At 39.8% G+C, this 13,307-nt stretch overlaps 1 protein-coding gene across 4 annotated transcripts in view; it reads left to right on the forward strand.

Moving 5' to 3' along the window:
- Window positions 1-13,307, forward strand: part of ltbp1 (latent transforming growth factor beta binding protein 1) — a 176,225-nt gene that overhangs the window by 121,064 nt on the left and 41,854 nt on the right. For all 4 annotated transcript variants that reach the window (XM_051959796.1, XM_051959798.1, XM_051959799.1 and 1 more), the window contains exons 10-12: window positions 1,742-1,864; window positions 8,967-9,134; window positions 11,769-11,942. In XM_051959796.1, the coding sequence (XP_051815756.1) occupies window positions 1,742-1,864; window positions 8,967-9,134; window positions 11,769-11,942 (465 nt within the window). The remainder of the gene's footprint in view (window positions 1-1,741; window positions 1,865-8,966; window positions 9,135-11,768; window positions 11,943-13,307) is intronic.

A 13,307-nucleotide genomic window follows, 5' to 3' on the forward strand; every position in this document is an offset into this window, starting at 1 on the left:
GGAAGAACCTTTTTAAAATACAGTGTTGCTTAATTATTCATTATTCTTGTGCAAGCCTGTCTCACAAATATTGTGTTAATTTACATCTCCACTGTATTTTCATTCATGGTTTGAGCATATTTTCCCCCACAAGGTAAGCCTGTGATGTAGCATGAAAAGTTTCCATTTTGAAGCAGCCAGACATTGAAAAACAAAACCATCAGCACATGCCTTCAGGGTCTCAAAGTGCAAACTGACACACATAGGTACGTTTTTAATTTCTCTCTCTTTTCAAACCCAAGTTCAGTTCTTGGATCTGGATTTTTGTGCCACTTTTTGGAATTTTTCCATCCTCCTTTATCATTATTTCCTTTCATTATTCGCACAAGTAGCTTGAGGAACATTAGCCGTGCTCCTTTTCTCCTAAGGCATAAAATGCTTGAACATGCAGATGTGCAGAACTGGAGAAATGTAAATATTGTATCTTCATTATAATGATATGAATAAACTTAGGCCTGGATCAACCGTCATTCGGTCTCTTTGGCAGAACAGTGTCATAAATACGTAGTTTCAGTATCCTGCAGCAGATACTAAAGCTTTTGCTGTACTTACTTTTTAATACTTTAATTCTGGAGAATGAGGTTTCATTGTTTAAGACCAGGCTGAATTCTGTGACAAAACTGAAGACAGCTTTGCAGGATGCAGCATCCTGATGTTGTGTTCTGTGTGTCAGAATTTGCTCATGGTTTGTACTCCTGAAAACAAGTACAAAAGTACAAGTGCAAAAAAAAAAGTAGGCAAGCTGTGGCCGACCTGGTTAAGAAGGCGGTTATTGGTGCTCTCTTGGTTTGTACTTGACCCTGGGACCCACACGGTGCAAATGTTTGTGACCAATAATTGTATGAATCTACTGCTGCCTTGAAAAGGAAAATGGATTTCATGAGCATAAACAGTACTGTCATGTCTTTTATTGAGGTTCTGATGTCTTTACCATTCAGCATTTAAATTGAGGTGTTAAATGTGACTTCCATTAAATTAGGGTCTTCAAGACATTGGTGGTTGAGGTTTGAAGTACAAAGAACACAGAGCACATATCTCTGTTAAATAGCAGTTCATTTTAAATGCCTGATCAGTGTATAATCAACAGTAATAAAATGAAATGTGAGGAGCCATTTTGGATCCTACTGGTTCTGGGAGTAAATTCCCATTTATTTTCCCCTGTAGAAAATGTTAGGTGACTTAGAGTTGGAGCATATCTATGACTTGGATTGACATGAAACTCTCTTAGTTAAGTCATCAGTTCAACTGAGCAACCTTGTTATAAAATATCTGGTTCTTTAAAGAAAAGCTTCTGAAATTTTCAGGAACAATTTACCAACCACTCTCATTCCAACGACAGCTTTGTCATCACACTGAAGCAAAGGAGCGTATTGAATTTATTGCTATTTCGATTCATGCCTGAGACTGGCTTCTCCATTTCAACAGGACATGAGAGTCATAGATGTTGGTAAATGGGATTTTTCAGAAACAAACAGGTGGCCCCAGCATAAATTATAGGATCCTTACATTATTTGGAAGAGTAAGAGGAAATTTTGAAAAAGGAATGCAGAATGAGGAAAAGGCCTCCGGTACCAGTGGTCCCTGTCATTTTACAACTCTTAAGAATGTTTTGAAATTCCTGTATCCTGTCTTGTAGTGTGAAGAAGTCCTTTGAAAAAAATAAACCTGGATTGATTGTGTTTCACTTTTTGATGATTCACAGATTTGGATGAATGCCAGTTGCAGGGCGCGTGTCCTAATGGAAACTGTCTGAACACTGTGGGCAGTTACAGGTGCATGTGTAAACCTGGCTATGTACCTGACCCCACGCTCACCAAATGCATATGTAAGTTGTACAATCACACACTCTCTGTCACCACTTGCTTATTTATTATCATCCAAACTCAGAACATCCAGCAGTGCAGTGTCAGACTGAGCAGGTACATTACATTTGCATGGCTGTCTCTGACATGCAGATCTTTCTTGAGTTTGATATTTCCCATCACCTTATGACAGAAAACATGGGAAATGTGTTTCATTATTTCTCCTGCTAAATGCTACTAAACTATGTTTGATGATACGCATATTGGAATACAGTGCATGGACGACAGCATGTTGTCTGTCAGATTACCTCAAGCATGCACTGCAAGGAACAGGAGGTTAAATCCAACTTATTACTTGCTTCTCATCTTGATGGAGCAGAGTGAGAGGGTGAAGGCAAACAGGGAAGTCACAGTGAGAAAGATAACTAGTTAGCAATGAGTACTGAAATAATACATCTTGGACTTTACTATTCAGTTGTGTTGATACTTAGTTCTTATTGACGTGTCACATCATGTGTTCTTCTGATTTTGTAGGGTTGTGTCAGCTAAAGTGTTAATTGGTTTGAGATAAGTCATTGGTTCTGTCTTATATCATGGCTAATAAAAGCCAAGTCACCTTTCATTACTACAAGTGATTAATCGAAGGGCCTAGCATGGGCAACTTGAAAAATGAATCATTATAACCACTGACCTCCAGCAGCTGTGTGAACCCACACTCCAAGCACATAGGTCATTTGTTGCTAAAATCAGCCCAAATGATTCCTGTGTACCCTCTATACTTTATCGTTCTATTTATTGTGACCAGATGTTGCTGAAAAGGAATTACATTTGAACTTAACACACCACAGATCTGATCCTAGTCGGTTGCATGGCAGACTCAGTGGCTTGGTTGATGCTGTGTTTAGTTCTTGCCACTTAACTGGGGCCAAGTTGAGATGGAAATGGCAACTATTTGTCAAAATCTGTTATTTTCAGTGTGACTGCTGTGGTCAGTGGATTCATTTTTGGAAACAAAGTCAGTCCATGCATGTTTTTGCTGTCAGTCCAACTTTGATTAACTTTGTCATGTGAATTTCTGTTGCTGGTCAGCAAGCACATGAAAATGATGCTAGTACAAGTAGCCTTGGAACTTTTAAATGCTAAAAAATCAAAAACATGCCAGACAATAGCGAAAATTCTCACCCTTCCCAGGAGCCATTGTGGCAGCAAATTTTCAGGACATAATTAGAAGGAATAATTCATCAAGCTTTGACCTTTAGTGTGCTAAGAGGCGGTTTGCAGCTGAATGTGAGGCTGAGGGGATGGGAGTCAGCACCTCCAAGCCTGAGTCCTTGGTTTTTTGCAGGAAACGATGGATTGCTCTCTTTAGGTTGGAGATGAGTTGCTTCCCTATATGAACGAATTTTAGCATCTAAGATCTTGTTCACAAGTTCAGCAAATTGGAACATGAAATAGAAAGGATAGATGCAGCGTCAGCAATGATGCGGGCATTGTACCTGACCCATTGTTTTGAATCAATTGATTTACCAGTCAAATTACATTCTGATTGTCAACAACAGGGCAAGGGTGGTGATAGAATGTGGATACAAGCGGCTAAAATGGACACTCTCTGTAGGGTGGCTTGGATCAGCTTCAGAGATAGGGTGAGGAGCTTGCACATCTGGATGGAGCTTGCAGTACAGTCACATAGATGGTTAGTGCATCTGATTGTTTTTTCCTGGATGTCTTCCTTTGGTTTTGGAGGTTTTCTGGTCACACCCAACTGAGAGAAGACCGCTAGGTCGACCCAGAACTTTGCCTGATGAAAATCTCATCTGGCCTGGGAACATTGTGGGATATGTCAAGAAAAACTGGAAATGTTAGCTTGGGAGAGTGATGTCTGGAATTTTCTTATTGCTTTCCTGCACAAAGTAGGAAACGTGGGTCATGGCAAGGGTTATCCCACTAATTTGCAATGTTATGGTCCTACTTACAAACAAGCCCAGCTGGCCTGAGCTGAGAATGTCTGGCACTGAAATGGTCGCTGACAATATGTGTTGCCATACAGCTCACAAGAGAAAGCACAGTCTTTACAGGTCATTGTGCAAAACTCAGTATCATAACTGTATCTCTGTTTGGAATTTTATGTACCTTTCTTTTGCATTAGTACTCTAAGACATTAGCCTTATGTAGACTGAGCCAAATTGAGAACTTTCTACCCATAAAGAAATTAAAAGTTCTGGCCGCCCTCACCAACTGAAGGCTGACTAAACTCATGACAGAGTCCAGAATGTTATCATGCTGGTATGTCTCCGTGAAGCACATGACAGAGCTCTCACGAAACACACTCTTGCTCTTCGTGAGGGATGTTAGTTTGTCCTTATTTTACTGGGGAGCTTACATTCCCTATTATGATAGAAGGAAGATATGGTTAGTATGTCTGCTTCCATAGCTATCACCTCTTTTTGACCCTACAGCCATGGTGTTTCCGTCACAGCTCCACGCAAACTTAATGTCTCATGCTGGTGGTAGCACACTGTCATAAGCTAATCAACTGGTCCCAGGTATAAACAATAGGAAACTGGGTCTCCACCGCCAGGATGGGAGTCAAACAGGACAAATCTGAAATGACAAAGTACTCCAAGAGTGACAAAAACTTGAAACAAAGTCTGAAGCCACATTGTTTTACTAAGAACAAATTTAGCATGTTAAAGTTTTTAAAAAGTGAAAAGACGCAAACACACAAAGATCACTTATGGCTGGCTGCTACCCAGGACGCTGCCGGAAGTAATATCCATGATAGGTGATGGAGCAGCTGTACGAAGAATTAAAAACAGAAAGCAGCACACTTCCTGTCTATGAAGCTGTCAAGTCATTGATATAAATAATTTGCTAGACTTTTTCTTTCAGAAAATACCAGATTGTAGGATGTAGCCCTACTCCGTATTCAGACATTGGTAGAGTGCAAGAGAGAGGGGTTGGGAAGTCTTAACAAGCACATTGTCTGAAGCATACATAGGCCTTATGTTTGAGGTTAGGAGCTAGCTGGGGCAGGTCTTCTGACTTACCTAAATCCTGATCAGACATTGATAACGTCTCGATGAAAGACATACCCATAGCATGATGCTGCAGACCATCATGCTGTTTCTTGGCGAACACAGTGCACTGCATTGCGACCAAAGAGCCTAATTTTTGTCTCATCAAACTACGGAAACATGTTCCTCATGCTCTCAAAGTCCTTTAAGCAGCTTGCTGAAGTCCAGGTTGGCCTACGCCTGCCTTTTACTCAGGAGGGGCTCTATCCACTCTGTCTGAGTGCAGGGATAGTTTTCTTTCTGGCAGGTTGTCTCATTTCTGCAGACGAACCTTGCAGTGACTGCTGATTTCTTGGTCAGCTTCCTAGCGAAGGCCCTCCTCGCCCATTTTCTCATTACAGCCAGATGGCCTACTGTAGGAAGGGTCCTATTGGTTTCAGACTTCTTACATTTCACAATAATGGAGTTTACTTTGCTCCTGGGAACTTTAAATGTTGAGGCTTCTTTTATTCCTTTTTCAAGCACTACACCTTGACACAGCTCCTTTCTGAAGGGCTCCACCAAGTTTCTGTTACTGAACTTTAGTGAAGAGTATTACGGGCACACTCAAAATTCATTCCACTTTCATGGGGGACTGTACAGTGCCTATCATAAGTATTCACCCCCTTTGATGTTTTACCCTTTTATTGCTTTCATAAATCAATCATGGTCAATAAAATTTAGCTTTTTTAACAAAAAATCTTATTGGAAAAAACTCTTTAATGTCAAAGTGAAAACAGATTTCTATAAAGTAATGTTAATGAAAGAAAATTATATAAATGAAAATAATTGTTTGCATAATTATTCACCCCCTTCAAGTCAGTATTTAGTAGATGCACCTTTGGCTGCAATCACAGCAGTGAGTCTGTGTGGATAGGTCTCAATCAGTCTTGCACATCTGTCCACTGCAATTTTGCTCCATTCTTCTTTGCAAAACTGCTCAAGCTCTGTCAGGTTGCGTGGGTATTGGGCATGAACAGCCCTTTTCAAGTCCAGCCACAAACTCTCTATAGGATTCAGGTCTGGGCTTTGACTCGGCCGCTCCAGAACATTTACCTGGTTCTTTTTTAACCATTCCTGTGTAGCTTTTGCAGTATGTTTTGGATCATTGTCTTGCTGGAAAATAAATCTTCTCCCAAGACGTAGTTCTCTTGCAGACTGAAAAAGATTGTCCCCCAGGATTTCAGTGTATTTTGCAGCATTCATTCTACCCTCTATCTTTACAAGCCTTCCAGGTCCAGTTGCTGAGAAACATCCTCACAGCATGATGCTGCCACCACCATGCTTCACAGTGGGGATGGCGTGTTTTTGGTGATGTGCAGTGTTTGGTTTCTGCCAAACATGACGTCTTGTCTGATGACCAAAAAGCTCAATTTTGGTCTCATCAGACCAAAGAATCTTCTTCCACTTGACCATGGAGTCTTCCACGTGCTTTTTGGCAAACTCTAGTCGAGATCTAATATGACTTTTCTTCAACAGTGGCTTTCTCATTGCCACTCTCCCATAAAGCTTTGACCGGTGAAGAACCCGGGCAGCAGTTGCTACATGCACAGTCTCTCCCATCTCAGCAGCTGAAGCTTGTAACTCCTTCAGAGTAGTTCTAGGGGTCTTGGTGGCTTCTCTCACTAGTCTCTAACTTGCACGGTTACTCAGTTTACGACGGCGGCCTGATCTAGGCAGATTCACGCAAGTGCCATATTCCTTCCATTTCTTGATAATTGATTTCACTGAACTCCGGGGGATGTTCAGTGCCTTGGAAGTTTTTTGTAACCATCCCCTGAATTGTACTTCTCAATAACCCTTTCCCTGAGTTGTTTAGAGTGTTCTTCTGTCTTCATGGTGTAATGGTAGCCAGGAATACTGATCAACCACTCTCTGGACCCTTCAGACACAGGTGTTTTACAACTAATCACTTGAAATACACCCACACCACTCAGGTGATCTTCATTTCACTAATTGTGAAACTATTGGCAACAATTTGATGGACCTCTATTGAATTAGACCATTAAATTAAAAAGGGGGTGAATAATTATGCAAACAATTATTTTTATTTATATAATTTTCTTTCATTAACATTACTTTATAGAAATCTTGATTTATGAAAGCAATAAAAGTGTAAAACCTCAAAGGGGGTGAATACTTATGATAGGCACTGTATTTGTTTATGCTGAAGTCACGTAAATGAGGAGCTGAATCAAATGGAACAGAGAACAGGACTGTCCCTAAAATAATACCCTTCAGGAAGCAGGTGGAAATCCTATGCAGAATGATGCTAAATGCAGCTAAATACTGATTGGAAAAATACATATAAAAAACAACTTTCTTGCTTTAATCAAAGCAGCTACAGACTTCAAAATCAATGTGCCAACAATTGAGAGTATAAAGTACATAGTAAAGTTGTGTCACTACCACGGGTAGGAAGAAAACGCTATCACCAACACTAACATCACCACTATCACCAGCTGCTGACAGACAATTGATGAGGATGGTCAAAAGTAAACCAGGTATCACTAAAAAACTGTTCTGCAGTGAATTAGAAGCTGCTGGAGAACTGGTGTCAGTGTCCACAGTCAAGAGTGTTTGACGTCACCATAGGCTAAGAGGCTGCCATGCAATGTAGAAGCTCTTCTCTAGAAGCAGCATCTGAAAGCTCAACTGAAGTTTGCGACGCATGAACAAAGAAAAGGGAGGAAAGTTCTGTGGTCAGATGGAACAACAAAATTGAGCTATTTGGCCACAAAGACTAAGAGAGAAAGGCTAACGCAAAGAGACAGGCAATCATGCATGCTCACATTCACTCCTACAGTCAATGTAGAATCAGGAATTCACCTGTTGTGGGAGCAGCTGGCAAGTAGGTCCCCAAAACCTTCTTGTTGTGAGGCAACAGTGCAAACCACTGCTCCACTAATCACTTGGACTCAAGTGATGCCAACGCAGTTAACTACAGTGGAAAATGTGATAAACGTTCTACTACTAAATATCAACATTTTTGCATTCTTGTTTAACCATTTCAGTATGCTCACAATAGCACTTAGCTCTGTGCTGCTATGCTTATGTAAACTACTGCAGAGTGAATCAGTTTTTATAGTAAACTAGGCAAACCAAGTATTGATGCTAGTTCTGTAGTTAATATAGCAACATGAGAGCCATGTCAATGCTCCCACTTCATGTCCATAAAGAACGTAAATAAGCATTCTTCCAAAAATGAAAATTCCCTTTAGACTGTCTTTGCATATGACCTCAATACGGTCATGGGAGTAAGTGTGTTTATGAAAGTGCCTGAATATTTCATGTAACCACATGTGTCCACATTTGCTGTACAGTGATGGGACTGGAGAATTCTTCCAGTCTGTTTTGATAGTATCTCTGCAGCACTTAAACTGCCCACGTGGCTAAATCTTAGCTTCAGCACAAGCCAAAACCAGCCTTTTACTGCAGTCATTCCTGATGTTTAACAGTATTTATGGGGAAAATAGGTCAAGTATTTAACCAGTAATTGGAATGACTTACTCCAGGTAAGATTTCTGGCAAAGAGGATGTCTTAAACTGAACATTCTTGGTTCCCCTTGGAGGTCATTATTTTGCCTGTGTTCCGCTCTGAACATTTTCCAGTTGTTTGTGGAGATGCTTGATTATACTACATGATGTGGAAATCGTAGACTAAGCCAAACTCTCCTGCATGCCTTCATCTGAGCCAGCACTTGACTTTGATAATGCATGAAGCCTTGGCATGAAAATGTAGATTTTTTTTTCATATTTTCCCTTTAACATGTTGTCTTTGCTTTGTTGTTTGAATGTGTTTCTGTTTTGTGTTTTGCTTCAGTTATTAAAATGTAGTTCCCACCATCTGACAGTAAAAGATGTATTTTTTTTAATGCGCCCTGGTGTTGTTTTTAGATCTATGTTGAGATTGTTTGTGGCAGAGGGGAACATTGCTTTGGTGAAGGGGACCTCTTTATTTCTCCACTCTTTGTCCTCTCTTTCCCCCCATGTGTGTCTCCTACACTTTGGTGCACCACTTCCTACGCCTCCCTCTTCCTCCTCTTTGTCCTCCTCCTGCGCTCCTCTTCAGCCAACACGCCTGCCGTCCAAGAGGAGAAGGGGGCTTGCTTCCGTTTGGTCAGCTCAGGGAGGCAGTGTTTGCACCCAGTGTCTGCCCAGCTGAGCAAACAGCTCTGCTGCTGCAGTGTGGGCAAAGCCTGGGGCCCTCGTTGTGACAAATGCCCCCCTCCAGGAACAGGTAAGGCCCCCAGCCATGTCAGACATTTGTTCTGTCTCAACAAGGCCTGAAGTTACTTTTCTCACTTGTATGAAGCAAATGCAGTGCCAGACACCATTCAGTTGTCTTGCAATTTCATTTGGCCTCGCAAATCAGAAAATAAAGCTGAGGCAGTCAGATCTGTCCACTGGGCCAGAGTCCTGTCAGACTCTGCTCCTCCTTTAAGTTAACAAGCTGCAAGAATAAACTACCTGAGTACCAATAATCTGACAGGTGAAGCACTGAAAAATTGTTAGATCTACTCCTTCATAGCTCAAGAGGCTATCCATTATAAAACTGTTGAACTTGGCCTTTTAGAAGTGTAAGCTTGAATTTGTGTCCTATTCTTTGATCCTGATGCTCTCTGTCTGCATGGGTTTCACAGCTTGGCTGAGTAGCTGCTTTTAGATTACATTAGCAAAGCCTTTTGCAGTAGCTGTTATTTTACTCGCTCTTACCACTTTCTTGTCGTCTTTTTTGAGTTCCACACATCTTAGTATGTCAGTACAGTTTACTCAGGCAGTTACTGTCAACACTTGTAGGCACTGCACTGCAGCAGTTTCCGTTTCATGTGCATTTTAATGTGTTGAAGGTGTGCATATGATGCTGTTTGGAGTCATGACATATGAGTCATGTTTGGAGTCATAGTTCCTGTACCCTCAGATGTTTCATTTTATCGTGTTACCAGTGTTTGTAATACCATGAATGATGAGTATCTTGTTTCCAACATAGTGTTGAAGAGGTTTGTTGCTTTCTTTTGATGAAAACAAGCTGCCAGACTTTGTATTACACAAGACATTTAGTGTTGGAACAATCACAAGGTTTGTCTCTGCCAATGACTACACTTCCTACAAATTCTTGGATGCCTTTCAGGACTTTCAAGGCTACCAAGTAGAAATGATTGTTTTGAATATTCTTCAGGTCCCTTGTCCTGCTGGTGAAGTGCATTGTTCCAGTGGCTTGGGCAGACATTAGTGCTTCAACTGTACAAAATTAACATTTTTAGCTGTAATTTTTCTGACAATATACTATTATTTTACACGTTTTCCTTGTTTTTGTTAAATTACAGAAATCGCTCGTAAAATCACAAAAGTAACAATTTACATGTTAACCGTAAAATTCTGTATTTTTTTTACAGATAGCAATATGTTCATTTACAGTGTTTTAATCACAGTATTTTACTAATTTAATATCATTATGTTGCAGATATTTTCATTTATATATTCTATCTTAAAGAAAAAAATGTCTATTTAGTGTTGAAAGGTGACAACACATTTTCAGTTATTTTACAGATTTGTACCGTTTGTGTTAAATTACAGATAATAAATTGTAACGTTGCAGAAAAAAGATGTCTACAAAATATCTATATCAAAAATCAGTATTTTTCCAAATACTAATTATATTTGTATTAATACATACAATACCTTTCAAAGGTTTGTGGTCACCCAGGCAATTTCATGTTTTCCATGAAAACTCACACTTTTATTGATATACTAACATAATTGCACAAGGGTTTTCTAATCATCAATTAGCCGTTCAACATGATTAGCTAACACAATGTAGCATTAGAACACAGGAGTGATGGTTGCTGGAAATGTTCCTCTGTACCCCATGAAGATATTCCATTAAAAATCAACCATTTCCAACCAGAATAGTCATTTACCACATCAATCATGTCAAGACCATATTTCTGACTCATTTAATGTTATCTTAATTGTAAAAAAAAAAAAAAAAAAAGGGCCCCAAAAGTGACCCCAAACTTCTGAACGATAGTACATTTCAGCAGAAAAGTAACTAGAAGGTTCGGAACAGAAATAAAAACAGTGACGGCAAAGCAGTTTGCCACACACAGAGAACGGACAAGTTTATTTTTTACTGTAAATTCTCAGTAATCACATAATGTTGCAGCGAAGGGACATAGACTCGAACAAAAGCATTCATGAAATGCTTCTTATGGAAGCCAAATACAGCAACATCATCAGCATATAGGTTGATTTTGTGTTAGGACAGCTCACTTATCTTACATCACCACTTTATGTTCAATCTATATCCTTTTCAATATTTATCTAATTGAAATGCAAACTCGATATGCCACGTGTCTCCAATACTTAAGTTATTTCCTTTTTTCTTACCATGTTGGAGTTTGGGAAAAAATGTTACCAGGCTAAGGGATTTACAGAACATAGGAGTTGAAGGGTGAAATGAATGCAACACTTTGTAGTACTAAGATGTAGGAAATGGTTGAGCTTTGTTTGCAGCCTAGTTGTGATGTCTGTCTATATGATGAATATATATGTGTTTGTCAGAAATGTTTTGTCATATTGCTACTGAAGTAAGATGTGCCAAATGCAGTTTAAACATAGCAGGTCAAGCTGCTGCGTAGAGTGGGTAGTGTTTCACATGTTTGTATTTTGTTTCAACTTCATGATTGAATTTTATATTTATTGAAAAATGAGCATTTCAATGTTTCTACTAGTGTGGTAAGCTGAAAGAAACTATAACTTTACAGAAACTGTCATTCCAAAGTCCAGTGGCTATGCAATTACAGTTAACTAAATTACCGACATCACTGGGCAACTAGTATGATAACTGCTTATGCTTTGTGTTATTATGTAGCTAAATTCAAAGAAATTTGTCCTGGTGGAATGGGATACACTGTTCTGCCAAATCCTCCGGTACAAAAGCCAGTGACTGTTTACCAGGAGCCCACTCACCTGTTACCCCCACAACCTCTGCCGACCCCAGAGAGACCGGTGGAGGCTTTTGGAGAGCCAGAACATACTATTCCAGGTAAGTCTTACATTTATTATTTCAACTGTCAGTTTTTGAAACACCTAAGTTGATCTTAGATTTTGTGGCAACAGGTTAGGTAAAGTAACCCAAACAATAAAGACCATCACCAACACCCTGCAGAGAACTGTGTGTATCACCAACTTTGCAGGATAACAGAAAGTTTGCATGACAGCAAATGGCACTTATTCTCCCTGTCTCTTTATCATGTCTAAGACTCAAAGAAACTGAAATTGTTCCACTTGGCATATATATTCTTTGTAATAATCTAAGTTGGACAATTTTATTACTTCAGGGATCTCAGTGCAAAAGTTCTGTGTCTTTTGGTCTTCAATCTAGCCTCTGGAACTGACATCAGAACCTTTGTGGCATTAGCAGTGTTAAAACTTAAATATCCTTTGAGGCCAGTTCACAGTAAGTTACCAGCAGAATGTCTGAATGTAATATTCACTGTTTCAGAAAGTAACCTTGCAACAGTATTTTCTACCAGCTGCAGCTGAGATGGGATTTTATTTGGCAGTGTCCTGTGAATTACAATAATTCACATTTGATTCGGTGCATTAGCTGCTTCCACCACAGAAACACAGGACCTTAAGATTCAACAAGGGACTACTGATTCTTAAAAACTTAACATACCACATACAAAATGTGCTGAAGCTCCCTCAAAAATGCAGAGTTTCTAACAATGATAGGTTTAATGTAGGGTTTTGCAATAAAGTCTGTATTCATTTTGCTTGACACCAGTGCAGTTCTTTGTATTCTTGTTCAGTTTCTCTTTACACATTTGGAGTCACCAGCTACGATAATGGGAAATGAAGTGCAAAGTACTGGGTTCATCGAACCCGGATGGAGTACGATACAGCAGTGGATTTTGCTGACTGCCCGTATGTTTGATTTGGGACTACAACAATTTTATATTAAGGACCACTGAGGGAAAGTTGGGACAATGTAGGTCATTTATTGCATTTGAATAAGTATTGGGAGGCAGGGAAACATCATCGTCACTCAGCAAGACTTCAACTGGATCTCTTAGTGAAAACCACAGTCTTCTGTCAGTTGTAGAATTTGCCATGTAGAAATTCGATCCTTGAGATATTATCTGTGTTTTATCTGATATGCTTTTAACTGAAAGTACTGTCAAAGACATCCATCCATCCATTATCTATACACCGGTTAATCGTCATTAGGGACGGGGATGTGGGGGGTGGGAGCTGGAGCTGACTTGTGGCACCAATCTACCAAAGGGCTACATATACAGAAAAAGAATCGCATTCACACCTACGGACAATTTTAAGTTATCATTTAACCTCAGCATGTATTTGGACTGTGGGAGGAAGCCGGAGAACCCAGAGAAAACCCACAAAG

The sequence above is a fragment of the Acanthochromis polyacanthus genome, chromosome 15 (assembly GCF_021347895.1).
Source record: "Acanthochromis polyacanthus isolate Apoly-LR-REF ecotype Palm Island chromosome 15, KAUST_Apoly_ChrSc, whole genome shotgun sequence".
NCBI classification, from domain to species: domain Eukaryota; kingdom Metazoa; phylum Chordata; class Actinopteri; family Pomacentridae; genus Acanthochromis; species Acanthochromis polyacanthus.